The sequence below is a fragment of the Octopus sinensis genome, linkage group LG23 (assembly GCF_006345805.1).
Source record: "Octopus sinensis linkage group LG23, ASM634580v1, whole genome shotgun sequence".
Taxonomy (NCBI): domain Eukaryota; kingdom Metazoa; phylum Mollusca; class Cephalopoda; order Octopoda; family Octopodidae; genus Octopus; species Octopus sinensis.
Window position 1 is genome coordinate 13,024,095 of NC_043019.1, and position 23,393 is coordinate 13,047,487.

The 23,393-nt window shown below is 39.8% G+C and overlaps 2 protein-coding genes across 3 annotated transcripts in view; one reads left to right on the top strand and one right to left on the bottom strand.

Moving 5' to 3' along the window:
- Nucleotides 1-1,615: 1,615 nt before the first annotated feature.
- LOC115223594 (cytochrome b-c1 complex subunit 7) overlaps nt 1,616-23,393 on the bottom strand; it is a 34,370-nt gene continuing 12,592 nt past the window's right edge. The window contains exons 1-5 of one of the 2 annotated variants that reach the window (XM_029794244.2): nt 14,118-14,123; nt 13,264-13,309; nt 9,212-9,274; nt 5,541-5,707; nt 1,616-1,760 (exon numbers count right to left, since the gene is read on the bottom strand). In XM_029794244.2, the coding sequence (XP_029650104.1) occupies nt 1,683-1,760; nt 5,541-5,707; nt 9,212-9,274; nt 13,264-13,291 (336 nt within the window). In that variant the 5' untranslated portion in view covers nt 13,292-13,309; nt 14,118-14,123 and the 3' untranslated portion in view covers nt 1,616-1,682. Of the gene's footprint in view, nt 1,761-5,540; nt 5,708-9,211; nt 9,275-13,263; nt 13,310-14,117; nt 14,124-23,393 lie in introns of those variants that run through there. The other variant, XM_036512655.1, reaches the window with a different exon arrangement.
- The window catches only part of LOC115223598 (HCLS1-binding protein 3), a 44,794-nt gene continuing 34,904 nt past the window's right edge, over nt 13,504-23,393 (top strand). The window contains exon 1 of the mRNA XM_029794250.2: nt 13,504-13,641. Coding sequence (XP_029650110.1) covers nt 13,616-13,641 — 26 coding nt within the window. The 5' untranslated portion in view covers nt 13,504-13,615. The remainder of the gene's footprint in view (nt 13,642-23,393) is intronic.

Below are 23,393 nucleotides of genomic sequence, written 5' to 3' on the forward strand. Positions count from 1 at the left end.
AATGAACCCCGTTCCAAGGCCTCAGACATTGCAAAACAGCTAGAAGTTAGTCCAAGAACGTGTGTTACATATCTGCATAAGCTTGGGTATTATGGACGAGCAGCTAGAAGAAAACCTCTCCTCAACCAATTAATATCAAATAAAAGATTTTGAAAATTAACGGTGTCTATTTACTTCCTGCATGTCTGTGTATATAAAACAGTGCATGACCTAGTGGTTAGGGAAGTCGACTCGTGTTCATGAGATCGTGGTTTCAATTTCTAGATCAAGTGGTAAACACTTCATCTCATATTACTCTGCAGTCACTTTATGTTGCACACAGTACACTCGTTCAGATGACGTTGACTTGATGGAGAGAGCGAGCACGAACATTTGATCACTATAAACAAATCGTTTATACAAGTTGTTCAACAAAAGCTGAACGCTCATACATTGAGTCCATCGTATATATTGGGTTGTCCGGAAAGTTTGTGCCGATTTTTAAAGGAAAGAAAAAGGTCAATAAATAATTGCCATTACATATTTAATCAACCAAATATGAACCATTTTGTTGCACAATGCATCTCCATCTTTCCTTTAACTTGAAAATACCCCCTTCCCAGAATTGAGGTGGTTTCATGGCAAGACTATTCTGCAGAGATCTGAATATGTGGAAATCCGAAGGAGCAATATTTGGTGAATATGGAGGATGGAGTAACACATCTCAGCCGAGCTGCAGCAATTTTTGTCTGGTTCCCAAAGCATCAAGTGCCGAAAATGAACTTTCTTATCTTCCATTTTAAAGGGTTACAGAATTAACACGGGTCATAGGAACATAAATCTTCTTCCACGAAAAGATAGCTTAAACTGTGCTCTAAATGGAGGTGTAGTCAAATCCTATTTTATGGACTCAACCATGTTCTAAAAGCCATATGAGTTGATTTGGTAGACAGAAACTGAAAGAAGCCCTTCACATATATACATATATATAGGCACAGATGTAAATGTGTGGTAAGAAGTTTGTTTCCCAATCACATGGTTCTGGGTTGTCCCACTGCGTGGCACCTTGGGTGTCTTCTACTATAGCCTCAGTCTGACCAAAGCCTTGTGAGTAGATTTGGTAGACGGAAACTGAAAGAAGCCTGTTGTATATATATATGTATGTATGTATTTGTGTATCTGTTTGTCCCTCCACCATCGCTTGACAACATGACAACCGATGCTGGTGTGTTTACGTCCCCGAAACTCAGCGGTTTGCCAAAAGAGACCGATAGAATAAGTACTAGGCTTACAAAGAATAAGTCCTGGGGTCGATTTGTTCGACTAAAGGTGATGCTCCAGCATGGCTGCAGTCAAAATGACTGAAATACGTAAAAGAGTAAGCATGACTGGCATATATGCATTGTTGTTCATTTCCAGTCTGCCACGGAAGATATTGCCTTGCTTGGAAACAGGAGTGTTGGTGACAGGAAGGGCATCCACCTATAGAAAATCTGTCAGAACAAATTCTGCCCGACTCATACAATCATAAAATGAAAGTTAGACGAAACTGATGAGATCAACTCAATCTGAGTTAGCCTGGGGCTAAACCCACACACAAATATAATAAAAAAGAAAAAGAAGCGAATACAGGAAATAATAGTTGGTATTACTTTATTCTGTACAATTTTTCCTAAATATTCAATAGCTAGAAGTTGATGCCATTATTTACTGTTCCATAGCTGACGTTCTTTCCTCTCTTTAATCACTTCTTCAATATAGGGTTTCAAATACTGGACATCCTGTAAAGAAATAAACCTTGCCAATTAGTGAAGTTTTAAATACTTAGGATATATATATATATATATACATATATATAGAAAATAGTAAACAATGAAAAAACTACAGAAGGCTTGTTTTAAAAGGTTAAAAAATATATATTTGAGTCAATATGTCTGAAGAATATTATAAATTTTTTTCTTACAATGACATAGTTTAGAAGAAATGACCGGTTTCGCGTTCAGCTTTTCAAATTTCTTACATAAACATAACGATGTAAGAAATTTGAAAAGCTGAACGCGAAACGGTCATTTCTTCTAAACTATGTCATTGTAAGAAAAAAATTTATAATATTCTTCAGACATATTGACTCAAATATATATTTTTTAACCTTTTAAAACAAGCCTCCTGTAGTTTTTTCACTTTTTACTATTTTCTATATATTCAACCACGTGCTTTCACAAACCAACTTTCTCACACATATATATATATACATATATATATATATATATATATACATACATATATACATGCACATACATACATACATTGCATCAGCATGGCCGTAGCTCTGAGCTGAAACGAGAGAGAAAAAAGAAATACACACACACACATACATATATACACACATACATACATATACACACACATATACATACATACATACATATATATACACACACATATAATGATCTTTAACATGCTAAATGGATTCACATGCTAAAGACCATTAGTTAAAAGGGCCAATGAAACAAAACCATTTTCAAACGTGTATCCTATTTCTTTACTACCCACAAGGGGCTAAACACAGAGAGGACAAACAAGGACAGACAAACGGATTAAGTCGATTGCATCGACCTCAGTGCGTAACTGGTACTTATTTAATCGACCCCGAAAGAATGAAAGGCAAAGTCGACCTTGGCAGAATTTGAACTCAAAACGTAGCGACAGACGAAATACCTATTTCTTTACTACCCACAAGGGGCTAAACACAGAGAGGACAAACAAGGACAGACAGACGGATTAAGTCGATTGCATCGACCCCAGTGCGTAACTGGTACTTATTTAATCGACCCCGAAAGAATGAAAGGCAAAGTCGACCTCGGCGGAATTTGAACTCACAACGTAGCGGTAGACGAAATACCACAAAGCATTTCGCCTGGCGTGCTAACGTTTCTGCCAGCTCACCACGTGTATCCATTAAACTAATTGTATATGTTTGCTTATAACCTTATTTCTGTTCCATTCTAAACAAAACTGTTTGATCGAACGGGAACGTGAAACTCTGAGTAACAGTTTTTGTGATTTTTTGCTGCTTTTCAATAAAGTATATATCATCATCATCATCATCATCTAATGTCCGTTTTCCATGCTAGCATGGGTTGGACGGTTCAACTGGGGTCTGGGAAGCCAGAAGGCTGCGCCAGGCTCCAGTCTAATCTGGCAGTGTTTCTACAGCTGGATGCCCTTCCTAACGCCAACCACTCCGAGAGTGTAGTGGGTGCTTTTTATGTGCCACCTGCACAGGTGCCAGACAAGGCTGGCAAACGGCCACGATCGAATGGTGCTTTTTACGTGCCACTGGCACGGGGGCCAGACGAGGCTGGCAATGGCCACAATCGGATGGTGCTTTTTATGTGCCACCGGCACGGAGGCCAGTCGGGGCGGCGCTGGCAACGGCCACGTTTGGACGGTTCTCTTACGTGCCACCGGCTCTGGTATCTCAGCTACAATTTCCATTGATGTTGAAAGATTTCGATTTCGATTTTCACTTGCCTCAACAGGTCTTCACAAGAAGGAAAGGTATGCATAAGTGGGCTGGCTACGTCCCAGGTAGAGGCCATGGGTTATGGTCTCACTTGTCCTGCCGGGTCTTCCCACGCACAGCATACTTCCATAGGTCTCGGTCTCTGGTCATTTCCTCGGTGAGACCTAAAGTTTGAAGGTCGTTCTTCACCACCTCATCCCAGGTTTTCCTGGGTCTACCTCTTCCACAGGTTCCCTCAACTGCCAGGGTGTGGCACTTTTTCACACAACTATCTTCATCCATTCTCGCTACATGACCATACCAGCGCAAACGTCTCTCTTGCACACCACAACTGATGCTTCTTAGGTCCAACTTTTCTCTCGAGGCACTTACACTCTGTCGATCATGAACACTGACATTACACATCCATCGGTGCATACTGGCTTCATTTCTCACGAGCTTACGCATATCCTCAGCAGTCACAGTCCAAGTTTCACTGCCATGTAGCATGGCTATTCGTACACGTGTCATACAGTCTGCCTTTTATTCTGAGCGAGAGGCCTTTTGTCACCAGCAGAGGTAAGAGCTCTCTAAACTTTGCCCAGGCTATTCTTACTCTAGCAGTTACACTTTCAGCACACCCGCCCCCGCTACAGACTTGGTCACCTAGGTAACAGAAGCTATCAACTACTTCTAGTTTTTCTCCCTAGAATGTGGCAGAAGTTGGTCTCTGAGCATTTTCAGTGTCTATTGCTCCTGAGCATCTGCCACATACAAAAACTATCTTCCCAGTTAGCCTTCCTTTGACATTGCTGCACCTCTTATGTGTCCATAGCTTACACTTGGTGCATCTTATAGAGTTTCTACCTATGCCTTTTCTACGGATCGAGCAGGGCCATCTACCTGAAGGCGTTTGTGATTTGCCTGCCTTCCTACATATTAGGACTTTGGTTTTAGCTAGGTTGATTTTAAGGCCCTTCGATTCTAATCCTTGTCTCCACACTTGAAACTTTGCCTCTAGTTCTGATAGTGACTCAGCAATTAGAGCAAGGTCATCAGCATATAGGAGCTCCCAGGGGCATCCTGTCTTGAATTCCTCCGTTATTGCCTGGAGGACTATGATAAATAGGAGGGGGCTGAGGACTGAACCTTGGTGGACCCCTACCTCTACTCTGAATTCTTTAGTGTACTCGTTGCCAACCCTCACCTTACTTACAGCGTCTCTGTACATGGCTTGCACAGCTCTCACTAACCATTCATCTATCCCTATTTTCCTCATTGACCACCAGATAAGGTATCGGGGGACCCTGTCAAAGGCTTTCTCCATGTCAACGAAAGCCAGGTACAGGGGCTTATCCTTGGCTAGGTATTTCTCCTGCAGCTGTCTCACCAGAAATATGGCATCAGTGGTGCTTTTTCCTGGCACGAAACCAAACTGCATCTCATCCAAGCTGACTCTCTCCCTAATCAGTTGGGCTATGATCGTCTCCGTAACCTTCATTACCTGATCCAACAGCTTGATACCTGTGTAATTATTTGTATCTAAAGCGTCACCCTTACCTTTGTAGCAGTTTTGACTATTATGCTGCTACACCAGTCATTGGGTATGACTCCTTCGTGTATCACCTGGTTAACTATACGGGTGACTAGGCTGCTCCAACATGGCCACAGCTGCATGACTAAAAAGATATATATATATATATTAGGAAGGGCATCCAGCTGTAGAAACACTGCCAGATCTGACTGGCCTGGTGCAGCCTTCGGGCTCCCTAGACCCCAGTTGAACCGTCCAACCCATGCTAGCATGGAAAGCGGACGTTAAATGATGATGATGATATACACACACACATGACAAACTGATTTCAGTTTGCATCTACCAATTTCACTCACAAGGCTTCGGTTGGCCTGTGGCTATAGAAGAAGACATCTGCCAAAAGTGCCACTTAGTGGGATTGAACCCAGAACCATGTGGTTGGGAAGCAAACTTCTTACCACACAGCCAAACCTGCAACCTTCTGTTAAATATATCTATAGAGAAAATGTCTTCATAACTTACATCTTGAAGCTGTGTCCACTCCTCTTTCGGCAACACGATTTTCTTGTTACTAAGATTCAATGCACGAATAAGACGAAAGTTCCGTGCATCGTAGATGTCCTTGGGCAGGCGCCGGATGGCCTCCTTCACATCCTCACTTTCTCGTCGCACGTCATCTCGCATCAAACCTAAAGACGAAAAAACAATTCAGGTTGATTAAGCAACACAAATATTTTTTGAATTGAACATTTTATGTACTGCTAAACGTTAAACATTAACTAAACCCTTTAGCATTCAGGTTATTCTGTCAAAAAGGCGGCGAGCTGGTAGAAACGTCAGCACGCCGGGCGAAATGCTTAGCGGTATTTCGTCTGTCAAAAAGGCGGCGAGTTGGCTGAAGCGTTAGCACGCCAGGCGAAATGCTTAGCGGTATTTTGTCTGCCGTTACGTTCCGAGTTCAAATTCCGCCGAGGTTGACTTTACCTTTCATCCTTTCGGGGTCGATAAATTAAGTACCAGTTACGCACTGGGGTCGATGTAATCGACTTAATACCTATGTCTGTCCTTGTTTGTCTGCTCTGTGTTTAGCCCCTTGTGGGTAATAAAGAAATAGGTATTTCGTCTGCTGTTATGTTCTGAGTTCAAATTCCGCTGCGGTCAACTTTGCCTTTCATCTTTTGGGGTTGATAAATTAAGTACCTAATATTTCTTTATTACCCACAAGGGGCTAAACATAGAGGGGACAAACAAGGACAGACATAGGTATTAAGTCAATTACATCGACCCCAGTGCGTAACTGGTACTTAATTTATCGACCCCGAAAGGATGAAAGGCAAAGTCGACCTCGGCGGAATTTGAACTCACAACGTAATGCAGACGAAATACCGCTAAGCATTTCGCCCGGCGTGCTAACGTTTCGGCCAGCTTGCCGCCTTTGATAAATTAAGTACCAGTTACGCTTTGGGGTCAATCTACTCGACTTAATCCCTTTGTCCTTGTTTGTCCCCTTGTGGACAATAAAGAAATAAGATTATTCTGTCAATTACAATACATATTCATTCACATTCATCTGAATTAATCATGCATTATCCTGTAGTCTTGAAATTCCAATGACGTGATTGTTGATTTTTATGACATTGTTGAGTAGGTGTGAGAGGTCAGATATGGCCAGTTTGAACATAAAATAAGTAAAAAAATTCTGGGTTGGATATGGCTGGTTTAACCTTTTAAGCATTTAAACTGGCCATAGCTGGCCAAAATATTCTGTTTTATTATCAAACTGGCAAGATCTGGCCTCTTACACCAATCCTACAATATCATTCTAAAAGTTAACAGTTACCTCTTCAAAACCTCAAAGCTACAATGTTAATTAATTACACAATTAATTCAAAACAATGTGAGTAAATAAGGATTACATTTGAGAGAGTAATTTGAATGCTTAAGGGTTAACTCGTTAGCATTTTAAATTGGACATATCTTATCAAAAATATTCTACCTATTTTATGTTAAAGCTGACCAGATCTGGCCTGTCACACCTACCCTATGATGTCACTCTAAAAATATACAATCACATCACTGAAATCTCAAAGCTATCTGGTAATGCATGATTAATTCAAAACTATGTGAATAAATAAGCATTACTTTTGACAATATGAATGCTAAAGAGTTAAATGCTAGAAGCCAACAAACAAGCTTCTATGTAATCAATCAATTTGCCAGATATAGCAGCTAAATTCACCCAACTCATCATCATCATTTAATGTTCAATCTTTCCTGCTTACATGGGCCAGACAGAATTTGTGGTGGAAAGATTTTCTACAGCCAGATGTCTGCTCTATTGGCAACCTTCACCTCTTTCCAAGCAAGGTAATATTTCCCCAAGGCGGCGATGGCAGAATCGTTAACACTGGTGGAATGCTAAGCAGTATTTCGTCTGCCACTGTTGTGAGTTCAGCCGAGGTGACTTTGCTTTCATCCTTTTGGGTCGATTAAATAAGTACCATGCACTGGGGTCGATATAATCGACTATACCTATTTGTCCTTGTTTGCCCCTCTATGTAGCCCCTTGTGGGTAATAAAGAAATAGGTAATATTTCCCCATGGATAGACATGTTTTTTTCATGAAAGACTGAAAACAAACACTGTTGCTTGTATAACGAGGATGAGGCTTATTTACATCCATTACATGACGTCAAGACATAGGTACACACAAATATACAGACACACGTGTGTGCCATCATCATCATCATTTAGCATCTGCTTTCCATGCTGGCATAGGTTAGACGTTTGATTGAAAACTGAAGCTGGAGAGCTGCACCAGGTTCCATTTGATTTGGCATTGGTTCCTATGGTTGGATGCCTTTTCTAACACCAGCCACTCAAAGAGAATATTGGGTGTTTTTTATGTGACACTGGCATGCGTACCAGTTATGTGACACCAGCATCGGCCACAACTATGCACCCACTTGGCTTGATGAGTCTTCTCAAGCATGGCATATAGCCAAAAGTCTTGGTCACTTATTGTCTCCGTGAGGCACCATGTTACATTTGAAGGGTGTATTTTATGCGTCATTGACACCGGCATTGGCCACAACTATATATATATGTGTGAAGGCGGCGAGCTGGCAGAAACGTTAGCACACCGGGCGAAATGCGTAGCCGTATTTCAACTGCTGTTACGTTCTGGGTTCAAATTCCGCCAAGGTCGACTTTGCCTTTCATCCCTTTCGGGGTCGATAAATTAAGTACCAGTTACGCACTGGGGTCGATGTAATCGACTTAATCCCTTTGTCTGTCCTTGTTTGTCCCCTCAATGTTTAGCCCCTTGTGGGTAGTAAAGAAATATATATATATGTGTGTGTATATATTGCTGAAAGATCAAAATTAATCAAAGGGCATACTAAGTATATCTACATACTGGAAATAACAGTCAAAACTCTTATTTAAATTGCTGATGGGCTGGTAATATTTCACTGTGACAGACACGTTTCAGCAGGAGATTGGAAACAAGGGATACCATTTGAATGATGGTAACACCTGTTTACAACCACTGCACTATGCCAAGGAAGCACAAACACACACAGAATCCCACCTCCTATTTTACATGGTCAGTGGGCCTCACGGAGGCAATGACAAATGACCGTGACCTTTGGTAATATGCTGCGCTTGAATAGAAGACCCATCAAGTCAAGTGAAATCGCAGTCATAGCAGATACTGGTGTCATGTAACTGACCAAACTATATCAAATCAGACTGGAGTCAGCTTGCCAACCCTGGTCAAACCATCTAACCCATGCCAGCATGGATAATGGATGTTAAATGATGATGATGGTAATTGGTGTGATACAAGTAGTTGGAAACAGTGACTCGATGCAGCTACATTTATCATCAAGGTTTAGACATTTGTACACCGTGAAATATGTTCTCAAAACATTTATCTATACCATTTCAAATGCAGTATGGGAATGGTTCCATTCAAAATGGTATTATTCCATTTTGAATGTGAAATGGTACAGACTGGAGAACCTACAGAAATGTTTTTTCTATATCCCATACACATATATGCATAGGTGTGGCTGTGTGATAACGTCAGCGTAAATAAATTTTGGAGTAATTGGTTAAAAACGTTAGGAAAATAACAGTTTTATTGTATAGCCAACTAACTGAGTTGAATTGAAAGATAAGTGACTTACCAAGTTGGTTAAAATAAGACCGATTGTAAAACCACTGCTGGAGAACTCTATACCAGGCTGGAGCTAAAAGAGATATTTTCAAATTATCAGATGTACAGGAGATAGAAAAAAATATATGAAAAAATATCAAATTATATTCAATTAAAAATATTAATCGTTAGTCAGGGTTAACGTATAATACTAAAATCTGACTAGAAAATAATAATGATGTGGTGAGGAAGAATAACATTAGTCAATAACTATTATTAAATTATTTCAGCATGTAAAGGGGGGGGAACTTAGGACATGTTTCAGTCTTACTGTCTTTTATCAGCAAAACAAACTTTACTGTACTAACTGAAGTAGCATTAATTATTAAGCATTAAATAATAAATGCATAATAATTAATGTCTACTGGTTAGCACAGAAAAAAAAATGCGGATAATTTAGGCAAAGGAGTGGCTGTGTGGTAAGTAGCTTGCTTACCAACCACATGGTTCCGGGTTCAGTCCCACTGCGTGGCACCTTGGGCAAGTGTCTTCTGCTATAGCCTCGGGCCGACCAATGCCTTGTGAGTGGATTTAGTAGACGGAAACTGAAAGAAGCCCATCATATATATGTATATATGTGTGTGTATGTTTGTGTGTATGTGTTTGTCCCCCTAGCATTGCTTGACAACCGATGCTGGTGTGTTTACGTTCCCGTCACTTAGCGGTTCGGCAAAAGAGACCGATAGAATAAGTACTGGGCTTACAAAGAATAAGTCCCGGGGTCGATTTGCTCGACTAAAGGCGGTGCTCCAGCATGGCCGCAGTCAAATGACTGAAACAAGTAAAAGAGTAAAGTTTTAAATATCAGAACACTTCCACCTGGGCTCCATTGGTGGCACACAATTGCTAAGTTATTTTTGTTTTTTTACAATACCACCATGACTGATATCCAAACTACAGTGGAGAAGGCTAGCCACTGGATTTGGTTAAAAAGAGACGATGAGCGATGGCTAGAAGAATATTGAGCTTTATTTGATAACCAGTTGATCTAGCAAGCGGGGCCTCATATCAGTGAGGAGGACCGGTGCACATTGATGCCGTCGAGAGGTAGGCCCCGAAACGGCGCGCATTCTCTCCTGATGACCCCATACACTTGCTGGCTTCTGGTATACTCTCTCTTTTGCTCTTTTATTTGTTTCAGTCATTTGACTGCGGCCATGCTGGAGCACCGCCTTTTTTAGTCAAGCAATTTGACCCCAGGACTTATTCTTTGTAAGCCTAGTACTTATTCTATCGGTCTCTTTTGCCGAACCGCTAAGTAACGGGGACGTAAACACACCAGCATCGGTTGTCAAGCGATGTTGGGGTGGGGGTGGGGGACAAACACAGACACACAAACATACACACACATATATACGACGGGCTTCTTTCAGTTTCCGTCTATCAAATCCACTCACAAGGCTTTGGTCGGCCCGAGGCTATAGTAGAAGACACTTGCCCAAGGTGCCACGCAATGGGACTGAACCCGGAACCGTGTGGTTGGTAAGCAAGCTACTTACCACACAGCCACTCTGCGGAGTTTTTGACTGGTAGCACTTGCATGTGCAAGTTGTTTGCAAGACATCTGAAATTTTAAAATTGTAAACGGTAATTTATGGACACCCCTGTATATTTATTTGTTTCAGTCATGAGATTAGACTGCAGCCATGCTGGAGTACTTGCCTTGAATTTTAGTCAAACAAACTGACTCCAGTACTTATTTTTTTAAAGCTGGGTATTTATTCTGTGGACAGCGAGGCTCACCAATGGAGAAGTTCTTAAGCAGATAGGGCCGAAAATGTCGCTAGAAGCTGGGATCACCAAGCGTAGATTGACATATTTCGGTCATATTATGCGGAGAGAATCCCTGGAGAAGGACATCATGCTTGGAATGGTCAGTGACAAGAGAGGAAGAGGCCAACCAAGAACCTGCTGGTTTGACACCATCAGGAGTGATACCGGAATGGACATGGCCAGTCTGAAGGAAGCGGCCTAGGATAGAACTGACTGGAGGACACTGATCCAAAGAGTGACTGAGAGTTGACTTCGACTGAGCGGTTAGAGAGATATTTATTCTACTGGTTTCTTTTGCTGAACTGGTAAGTTACAAGGACATAAACACATCGACACCGGTTGACAAGCAGTAACAAGGGAAAAACATAAAGACACATACAGAGATATATATCTTCTCTCAGTTTCCTTCGATCAAATCAACTACCTCGCCCCCAAAACATCAGCCCCTCTGCCTATAGTAGAACTCTCTCTTACTCTTTTTACTCTTTTACTTGTTTTAGTCATTTGACTGTGGTCATGCTGGAGCACCGCCTTTAATTGAGCAACTTGACACCGGCACTTATTCTATCGGATCTCTTTTGCCGAACCGCTAAGTGACGGGGACATAAACACACCAGCATCGGTTGTCAAGCAATGCTAGGGGGACAAACACAGACACACACACATACATATATATATATACATACATATATATATATACATACATATATACGACAGGCTTCTTTCAGTTTCCGTCTACCAAATCCACTCACAAGGCTTTGGTCGGCCTGAGGCTAAAGTAGAAGACACTTGCCCAAGGTGCCACGCAGTGGGACTGAACCCGGAACCATGTGGTTGGAAAACAAGCTACTTACCACACAGCCACTCCTGTGCCTAAATAGATTGTAAAAAATAAAGAGTGTGTCTTCTATCCTATAAATACGATGAACAGTAGCTACTGGAAAACCTGTGTAACTCTGCCTGACTTTCCTTATAACTTTCAGAAAAATGGGTAATTTTTACTGAAATTTTCTACAAATATCTTTCAGGTGTAGATTTCGATTATATCGGAATCTCCTATGCAAAAATTTTTCGGAGGGGAAGGGGGCAGAGTTTCGACTTTGTTTCCTCCTAACTTTCAGAAAAACGGGTAGTTTTTCAAGAAAATTTGTACAAATATCTTTCAGAAGGTGTATATTACGATTATGTCGGGATTAAATGTTTAAAAAAAAAAAGGAAGGAAACGTTGGTTGCATACACATACAAATTACACACAACACATTTTGTTTTTCAATATTCCAAGTTTAACGTAGATTAAACCCAAAAGAAATTACTGGTGGAGGGGGAAAACAGTTACACACACACAAAAAAAAAAAAAACCTTAATATTTAAGTGGTTGCCAGGATATTCGATGTAGAAAGAAATTTAGAAGACAGGAGCACGTTAGTGATTATTATGTGCACTGTCATTTCTTCACAGATTTTCGATAGGTAAAAAGTTGGGGAGGACAAATTGTTTAAACTTAGGTCAGACGTGACAGAACAGACTTCTTTCCAACCACGACTGCACAGTCTTTTTTAATTTATATACAAATTGGATCATATAGTCCCAAATTATTCATCATAAAACGACAGGTGTGTGATATGAATCAAATCTGGATCTTATTTCTAACAGGTAAAAATAGAGAAGGTGAATTAACTCAGGTCGGAAGTGACCGAGTAGATCTATGATTAAAGACCTTCCAACCACGACCATAACGTTTTTCAGTTTTTTATACGTCGTGGAGCAGGTAGTTTAATGTATCCATCGCCTCGTAAGACGACAGGTGTGTGTGATTGGAAGTAAATTTCGAAGCTAGATCAAACAGATCGCGTGGACATTCCTTCGATGGTTCGCAATAACAAAGGTACAAATGCTGAGGTGTTTGTTCAAAAGGACAACTAGAAAAGACATAAGGTATATTCAGCCATATACTGGGGTCGATTTATGTTCCTTTAACATAATACTAGATGTAAAAGGAATCATAAAGAAGACCAGGTGAGACGATAAACAAAAAATTGTCCTCCAAAATATCAGAAGAGACACAGAAGGTGAATGTCCTTGGATAACATTGTTGACATAGGAAAGGGTGTTGGTCGAAGGTCAAAGAAGTGTTTGATTGTTATATAATTTTTGGGAAAAGCTGGAGGAGTATTATTTCTTGCACGGTAAAAATTAAATGAAAGAATAATTAATCAGTTAATTAAATAGAAAGGCTAATTATTTACTCACCTTCTTTGATTGCTTGACGTGCGGCCATGGTTGTTCTGACGGAGGACTTCACAAGAGGATCATGGGTATATCGCTTTCAATAACACTTATTTTTTTTTAGAAGAATTAAAAATAATCCTCTATAATATTTAGAATTCAAATACTTATATTAAACATTATGTATATCTAAAATATCAAAGTCGAAGAAAATTCCGAAAAAATTTTTCTCGGGAATTGGAAAGAGGAAAAACACAAAGAAAAAGTAGTAAACAATTTCGTAATCTCGTGGTAACGAGAACTCATGGTAAAGTGCAAGTGGATGATGATAACGTGATTCGGTAGGTGGATCAGACTATCGTCTGCTATTTCCAAGATGCTGGCAGCTACAGTTACCGTCAGGTTGGTTCCTTTTTATTTCTTAAGATTCACTGAAAAATGTTGCTCGAACCGTAAGGCATAAGGAGCGACAAAAAAAGGCGACGATTTAATGAAAAAATGTCCTGTTTCTACGTCGCCTTTTTTTTCTCTCCTCCCCACCATTCGCGCGTACTGATCGTATTTTCATTATCTTACCAACACCTTATGTGTGATACGTTGCTTCTTTGTCGCCTCTGCTTGCTTTGCTTTCCTTTTTTCTTGCTTGCTTTGCTTTGCTCTAATTTCAAGCAACAGGTTTTTAAATGTAACAGTTGTGAAATTTAAAAAAATCTCGGCCCTTTTTTTTGGGGGGGGGGCGTGGTCGATGACTAACAATGCATTGAGATGAGTGAAATAAGGTCTTAAAAGCATTCTTCATATACAGCAGAAGCCGCTTATTGTGATCTAATTAGAGGGTGATGAGCCTCTTAAACGATAATAATAATAATAATAATAACGATCGGCTGATATAACATTAGCAAGAAGACAGTATGGAGATACCCCCGATCGTGTTTGGTACCTATTGGTGTTTTATCACAGTAACCGTTTGCTAACGTTGTCTGTAATTACAATAAGCGGATTCTACCCATTGTAGTTGAAAGCATTCTTTCTTCGAATGCAGTTACAAGCTGCTTATTTTGATCAAATTAGAAATGATCCTTTTAAATGATAATAATAATAGTAATAGTGTTTCCTTTATTAGCCACATGGGCCTACGTAGAGCATACAAGGACACAAAATACAAATAATTGCACAAAACGGAGGGATTTACAGAGTAAAAATATAAAATAATAACAAAAATAATGATAATAATAATAATAATAATATTAATAATAATAATAATAATGATGATAATAATAATAATTATGATAATAATAATAATAATAGTGATAATAATAATGATAATGATAATAATAATAATAATGATAATAATAATTGGCTGATAACATTAAACGGAGTGTGACAATATCCTGAGCGTATTCGGTGCTCATCAGTATCGATCACGATATAACCCGTTCGATAACACTGTGATTATAATAAGCGGCTTCCACTGCATTTAATGTTATATATATATATATATATTTGCAAAGAAATTAGCGCTATTTTACTTTTTAAAGTCCTCGTATGTGGTTCAGATATATTTATGCCTGGGAAGAATAATAATAATAAAGAGGCATTGTGAGTGGTCTTGATGCTAAAAAAAGAACATAGCCACGTTTGATAATGTGGTTCTGGTGTCACGCTGTGGCCTTGCAGCTTAAAACGATGGGATTGCCACGACTGGAGTGTCTTTTTAATCATAGGTCTGTACGATCGAAGATAACCTGGTGGAGCTAAAAACCACGGTTAATATAACGGTTAAAACCACGACCACGGGTTTCGAAACCCCTCGCTTCATTTCTTTAATAATAATAATAATAATAATAATGATAATAATAATAACAATGATAATGATAATAATAATAATGATAATAATAATAATGATAATGATAATAATGATGATGATAATAACCACTTGTTTAGCCCCAGGTCAGCACTGACTAAGCAGACGTATGTATGATCAAAGCTATTCCAACCGTGACCATCGTACCATTCTTTTTCTTTCTTTTCTTTTATACTTTTTTTTTCAAGCATAGTATAATATCTGGACCGAGGTGCCTTTGTTTATTTATTATAAGATAGGTCTGAGGGAGATTTGGCTGTTATTTCTGTCTGATAGACCAACCACTTTCGATCTGTTCGAAGTCGATTCATTTGTCTAAAAACCATTCCTTGGCAAATATCGGTTCTCTGTGTCATCATAACGGGGAATATTTAAAAAAAAAAAAAAAAAAAAAAAAAAATAATAATAATAATAATAATAATAATAATGATAATAATAATAATAAGAAGAAGAATGTACCCTTATCAAACGGGTAGTCACGAGGGGTATATTGGGCTTCGTATATTTTACCCCAGTGTCTCTTCGATGTCATGCACTGCTCTCTCACTTAATAATGATAATAATAATAATAATAATAATAATAATAATAATAATAATAATGTACCCTTATCAGACGGGTAGCCAATAATAATAATAATGTACCCTTATCAGACGGGTAGCCAATAATAATAATAATGTACCCTTATCAGACGGGTAGTCAATAATAATAATAATGTACCCTTATCAGACGGGTAGTCATGAGGGGTATATTGGGCTTCGTATATTTTACCCCAGTGTCTCTTTGATGGCATGCACTGCTCTCTCACTCAATAATAATAATAATAATAATAACAATAATAATAATAATAATATAATAATAATGTACCCTTATCAGACGGGTAGTCATGAGGGGTATATTGGGCTTCGTATATTTTACCCCAGTGTCTCTTCGATGTCATGCACTGCTCTCTCACTTAATAATGATAATAATAATAATAATAATGATAATAATAATAGTTCTTTCTAGTTTTGGCACCAAGCCAGCAATTTTGAAGGGAAGGTGATGTCGGTTACAGAGACCCCCAGTGCACAACCGTTGCTTGTTTCATCGACCACGAAGGGACGAAAGGCTAAAGTCGACCTCGATGGAATATAATGATAATAAACCCCACAGAATGTGCTTTCCACGAATTGAGTTCGTGAAATCTATTTTCGTGACATCATGATATTATATATATATAACAACTCTGCAAAGCCAATAAAGCAGTCTCCGCCTACAAGGTTGCTCGGTCTGCTAGAAACAGCAGTCAAATCTCATTCGAATCTCTACGGTGAACATAGTGGGACACAATGAAGCATGTACTTCCTGTTATACTAAAAAAGTGAAAAAGTGAAAAAAGAGAGAATGGATGGTCACGACTAGAACGCCTTTGATTATATAGGTCTGCTCGATCAAGGTGTGACTTGGGGTTAAACAACATCTGATTGTGGATTGACACGAGTCACACGAGCACACGAGTCAACAAAGCAGCCTCCGTCTGCGCGTGTTTGCTCAACCTGCTAGAAATGATAGCCAGATATTCCTCATGTCACGTTCTTCAAATGTGACGGAACATCTCTCGTCATAGGCAGCTCGATCGAAGCTGACATGGGGGTTGAAGAACATCGACAACAATAATAAATATAGAATTGGGGTAACGTTGCTGGGATATGTTTTTTCCCCTCAATAATGTAGTCCTGTGCATTTTTCACTTAGACATATTCTATGAGTCAGAGTAAGACTCGTTTAGCCCCAGGCCTGCTCTGATCGAGCAAACCTATGATCAAAACCACTTTAGCGGTGAATATTCCGCCTTTTATTCAAACGATATGTATACTCTCTCTCTCTTTTACTCTTTTACTTGTTTCAGTCACATTTTGACTGCGGCCATGCTGGAGCACCGCCTTTAGTCGACCAAATTAAAGAATTTTAGTCAAAGAAATTGACCTCAGGACTTATTCCTTTGTAAGCCCAGTACTTATTCTATCGGTCTGTTTTGCCGAACCGCTAAGTTACGCGGACGTAAACACACCAGCATCTGTTGTCAAGCGATGTTGCGGGGACAAACACAGACACACAAACATACGAACTACACACACACACACACACGCATCACACACACGCACCACATACACACGCACCACACACACACATACACATATATACGACAGGCTTCTTTCAGTTTCCGTCTATCAAATCCACTCACAAAGCTTTGGTCGGCCCGAGGCTATAGTAGAAGACACTTGCCCAAGGTGCTACGCAGTGGGAATGAACACGGAACCATGTGGTTGGTAAGCAAGCTACTTACCCACACAGCCACTCCTGCGCCTGTATCTGTAATTATATAATAAAAAATATGTCCTTTATTTAAAAAAGATTTAGCAGCTATTTCTGACAGATTAAGCAACCACGGAGATTAGTTCGTGGCTACCTTATTAAACCCGAGGTCACCATTGACTGAGAAAAGTTGTGAATAAAATCATTCTTCCGGTGACAAAACAGTTTTTAAAATTTCTCATTTATTTCCCTGTGTATCTAGGACGATATTATTTTAATGTAACCACTTGCTTAAGAAGATTACGGGTGGTTAATCTGAGGGGAGACGTGACTGCTATTTCTTGCAGGTCAAACGACCAGAGGACTCACTTAAAGCCTGGTTGTAGATTAGTTTTGATTGTAAAACTATTATCAATGACATTCCTGTCATGACCATTCCACCTTTTCTTTTCTTGACATAGAACTTACATTATCCAATGTATTTAGAACAAAAGAAAAAAAGAGAAAGAAAAAGAAAAACACAGATAGAAACTCTTATAGGCGCAGGAGTGGCTGTGTGGTAAGTAGCTTGCTAACCAACCACATGGTTCCGAGTTCAGGCCCACTGCGTGGCATCTTGGGCAAGTGTCTTCTGCTATAGCCCCGGGCCAACCAATGCCTTGTGAGTGGATTTGGTAGACGGAAACTGAAAGAAGCCTGTCGTATATATGTATATATATATATATATGTGTATATGTGTTTGTGTGTCTGTGTTTGTCCCCCTAGCATTGCTTGACAACCGATGCTGGTGTGTTTATGTTCCCGTCACTTAGTGGTTCGGCAAAAAAGACCGATAGAATAAGTACTGGGCTTACAAAAGAATAAGTCCCAGGGTCGAGTTGCTCGACTAAAGGCGGTGCTCCAGCATGGCCGCAGTCAAATGACTGAAACAAGTAAAAAAGTAAAGAGTAAGCGTGATTTGAGGAAGATTTGGCTACTATTTTTAACAGGTCGAGTAACCACGTAGAAGTCCCTCCTACATTTGTACTGATAATAGAAACTTATTTTTGTAACTAATGGTGTTGTTATAATTCATGGTAGTTGCAGTTTGTTGATAATGTGTTGACTACAGATGTGGGTGGCAGATCTGGAGCAGAGATTATTTGGCACACAGTAGTACTAATAGGGGAAACACTGCATCATGTATCTTGATGCTGCAGGAATCTCTCTACTCTAATATATTAATGAAATCAATACGTCATGCCACAAAAAAAAAAAACAAAAAGACAGCCAAGCTTATGGAAAGCGATGAAATGGGACTGCGAAAATAAAATAAAATAAAATAAATAAATAACTACACAAAAAATTAAAAAAAAAAGCATCAATAAGTTTAGCTGTGCTGTTTAGTGAGTAACTGTGTGACACCAATCTTACTAAATGTTATTATATTTTATTGATTTCATTGTATTGAATTGTGGATGAATCATAATAACCAGCCAACAGACCAGAAAGAGAAAATCTGGTGCACTGTGTGCTGCTTTTAATATTGGGCAAATCAAACTAGAGTAAATATAGCAGAGGCTCCGTGAGTGTATATGTGTGTGTGCGTGCTTATATATATATACATATCATCATCATCATCATCATCGTTTAACGTCCGCTTTCCATGCTAGCATGGGTTGGATGGTTCAACTGGGGTCTGGGAAGCCCGAAGGCTGCACCAGGCCAGTCAGATCTGGCAGTGTTTCTACAGCTGGATGCCCTTCCTAACGCCAACCACTCCATGAGTGTAGTGGGTGCTTTTTATGTGCCACCGACACATAAATATATATAAGGCGCAGGAGTGGCTGTGTGGTAAGTAGCTTGCTAACCAACAACATGGTTCCGGGTTCAGTCCCACTGCGTGGCATCTTGGGCAAGTGTCTTCTGCTATAACTCCGGGCCAACCAATGCCTTGTGAGTGGATTTGGTAGATGGAGACTGAAAGAAGCCTGTCGTATATATGTACATATATATATATATGTGTGTGTGTGTATGTGTTTGTGTGTCTGTGTTTGTCCCCCTAGCATTGCTTGACAACCGATGCTGGTGTGTTTACGTCTCCGTAACTTAGCGGTTCGGCAAAAGAGACCGATAGAGTAAGTACTGGGCTTACAAAGAATAAGTCCCGGGGTCGATTTGCTCAACTAAAGGCGGTGCTCCAGCATGGCCACAGTCAAATGACTGAAACAAGTAAAAGACTAAAGAGAGAGTAAGAGTATATATATGTATATACCATCGTCATCATCATTTAAAGCAGTGGTTCTCAGCTGGAGCCCATATGACCCTTTGGGGTCCATATGAGATTTTTTTGCTGTTAAAGTTTAGGGGCAGTAAATTGGTTACTCTTCTACAATTTTTAAAACATATTTTAACAATATGCGCTGGAGTGGCTGTGTGGTAAGTAGCTTCCTTACTTATATATATATATATATATATATATATATATAAAACCATCTTCATGGGTTGGTCAACTTCACAGGAACTGGCAAGTTCCTGTGAGGCTGTACCAGATTCTTATAATTATCTCTTTTGGCTTGGTTTCTACAGCTAGATGCTCTTCCTAACATCAGCCTCTTTACAGAGTGCACGGGGTGCTTTTTTTGCATGACACCATCACCTGTGCTTTTTATGTGGAACCAGCACCCACACCTTGGTTTTAGGATATCAACTTTGTCGTGGCAGGCAGGTCTTCTTGAGTACAGTAATATCATCATCATCATCATTTAACATCCATGTTCCATATTGGTATGGGTTGGACTGCATTGTGTTCCTGTGTCTAACAGCATAGTTTCTACAGCTGGATGCCTTTCATGATGCCAGCCACATTACAGTGTGTACTGTGAACATTTTTTTTCATGCCAGTAGCACTAGCAAGGCTAGTCATAGAGTTAGCAAGACTATGAACACCAGGGGTGGGGGCGAGGGATAAAATCAAGGTAAGAGCATGAGAGTAGGGGCCAGAGAACGGTTTTTTTTGTAAAGGACACCTACATGACTACTGAGAAGGTGGGAGTGACTGAGTGGAGCCAGAGAGTGATGAGGGAAGTGGAGGTGTAGGAGATGACTTATTATGCTGAGGAGATGGATGAGAAAGAGGGATAATGTTTGGTAGGGTTTCAGGAGAGGGTGGGGAAGAGAGATGGTGGTGGTGGGAAAGATTAGTTATTGACTCAGTGTGTGTGTGTGTATGAGTGATTAGCAATAGTAGAGATGTGTCATCGTACTTTCCCATCACACTCTTATTCCTTCAAGTTTCATTTTATTTCTTCTGATGTTTCATTTTCTTCACTCAACCATGTCTGTTGATGCTTCAAGGAAATGCACCCAGTACACTCTGTGAAGTGGCTGGCAATGAGAGGGTGTATCCAACCATAAAAACCAACCCAAATGAAAATATAAACTCCGGATCTTTGGGAACAATAGCTCTAAGAAAGAAACAACTCAGACTTTGCTGACCCATCCAACCCGTGCCAGCATGGAAAACTGATGTAAAATGATTATTCTTTTATTCTTTTATTCGTTTCAGTCATATGACTGTGGCCATGCTGGAGCACCACCTTTAATCGAGCAAATCGATCCTAGGACTTATTCTTTGTAAGCCTAGTACTTATTCTGTTGGTCTCTTTTACTGAACTGCCAGGTTATGGGGATGTAAAAGGAAGCTTAAACTGTTTTGAAGCAAAAAGAAAGCTTGGTAGGATTCAATACTTAAAATGTTGTTCATCGTGTGCAACTGACAAAGAAGCTATTTTGCTAACCATATAAGAATATATTTTATAATGTACAGAATTTGTATTTTTTTCTGTCTAAATGATTTTGAAGACTGCAGACTAAATGATAACAAGATGGGGCAATGCCTGGAGAATATGGTGGGTAGGGCATTGTTTCCTATTCAAACTGCTCCAGCCTTTGAAATATCATCCTTGCTGTATGTAGCCTAGCATTCTCCTGTTGGAAGAACACCTTTGTCTTGTAACCAAAGATGGTCGTTTTTCTTCATGTGCTGACCCAAGCTACTCAAGCTACTCACAGTAGATCTCCTTTGTTATCATCTGGTTTGGATTTAAAAGTTCAAAGAGGACTAAACCTTTCATATCCCGCCAAACAGATAACAACACCTTACATGGATGAAGACCTTCTTTAGCCTGGGGTGCTGGTGTTTCTCCTTTCCCTACCCACTGTCTTCGGTGCTTGACATTTTTATAGAGAACCTATTTCTCATCACCAATCACTATTTAGTCCAAAAAAAGTTCATTTGTGAGATGTAACAGCAAAGAAGAGTGCACATTCACTCTGTGCCCAATTAAACTTAGAAAGTTTGTGAGGAACCTATTGACCCAATTTACTGATTTTTCTGAAGGCATGCATGTGTCAATGAATGGTTGAATGACCAAATCCAAGCTTCTCTGCTGGTTCCAGTTACTATGGGATTTTGTTCCTCCAGGGTTTGCAGGACATCCCCGTCAAGCTCTACAGATCTTCCAGAATAAGGATCATCTTCTCGGCAGTAGTTTCCAGTTCAGAATTTCTAGAACCACTGTTAACACTGGTTTACACTTATTGTCTGATCTCCATATACTGCATTAATATTCCTTGCCCTTTCTGTTGTGTTGTTGCTTTATTGAACTCGTGAAGCAAAATATACCGAATATGCTCCTTTGTCCCTTCCATTATAGCTTTGAAAGAATAACTCCTAAAATCGAACTGCACTCTTCAAAACTTGCACTAAGAATAAGGACAAGGTAAAATTACTACCTGCTTTTATAGCAAGTTGATTTTTAGTTCATGGAATTAAAAAAAAGCCACATTATTTATGGGATGACCCAATATATAACACACACACACACATATATATATATATACATACACAAAATGTAAGTCTCATGTATGGAAGTGTCAGCCCTTGAATCACTTTGTAACTTCTGCTGATTAAAAATAATAATAATAATAATAATAATCCTTTCTACTATAGGCACAAGGCCACAAATTTGTGGGGAGGGGACTGGTTGATCACATCGACCCTAGTGTTTCACTGGTACTTAATTTACCGACCCCTAAAGGATGAAAGGCAAAGTCAACGTTGGCGGAATTTGAACACAGAATGTAGCAATGGGCGAAATACTGCTAAGCATTTCATCCAGTACACTATCAATTCTACCAGATTGCTGCCTTAATAATAATAATAATATATATCTTCGAAATCGATCAACATCAATGGAAATTGCAGCTGTGATACCAGTGCCGGTGGCACGTAAGTGAACCATCCGAATGTGGCCGTTGCCAGCGCTGCCCTGACTGGCCTCGTGCCGGTAGCACGTAAAAAGCACCATCCATTCGTGGCTGTTGCCAGCCTCGCCTGGCCCCCGTGCAGGTGGCACGTGAAAAGCACCATCCGATCATGGCCGTTTGCCAGCCTCGTCTGGCACCTGTGCCGGTGGCACATAAAAAGCACCCACTACACTCACGGAGTGGTTGGCATTAGGAAGGGCATCCAGCCGTAGAAACATTGCCAGATCAGACTGGGCCTGGTGCAGCCTTCTGGCTTCCCAGACCCCAGTTGAACCGTCCAATTCATGCTAGCATGGAAAGCGGATGCTAAACGATGATGATCATGATGATGATCTATATAATATAAGCAGGGTAAAATCCAAGCAGGCTGTATCCTCTTGAAGCACATCTGCTTATTCTTCTATTACAATCTAGTATGTAGTTGTTGTTATTGTTGCACTGATGTATGGTACATATTAAGAGTTGAAAGTTCTGGAAATATTCTTTGCAGAATATCATATAAAAAAACAGGAATTTGGAAAATTTTGTTGGTATTAGTTATTCATCATTATACGTTTCATTTGCTATGTGTAATATTGAATAAATAATGCTAAAAAATTTTCCAAATTCCTGCTTTGTTGAAATGTTAAGAAAGGATCTTCAGATGTTGGGCCTCACAGAGGAGATAACAAGAGACCGAGACGT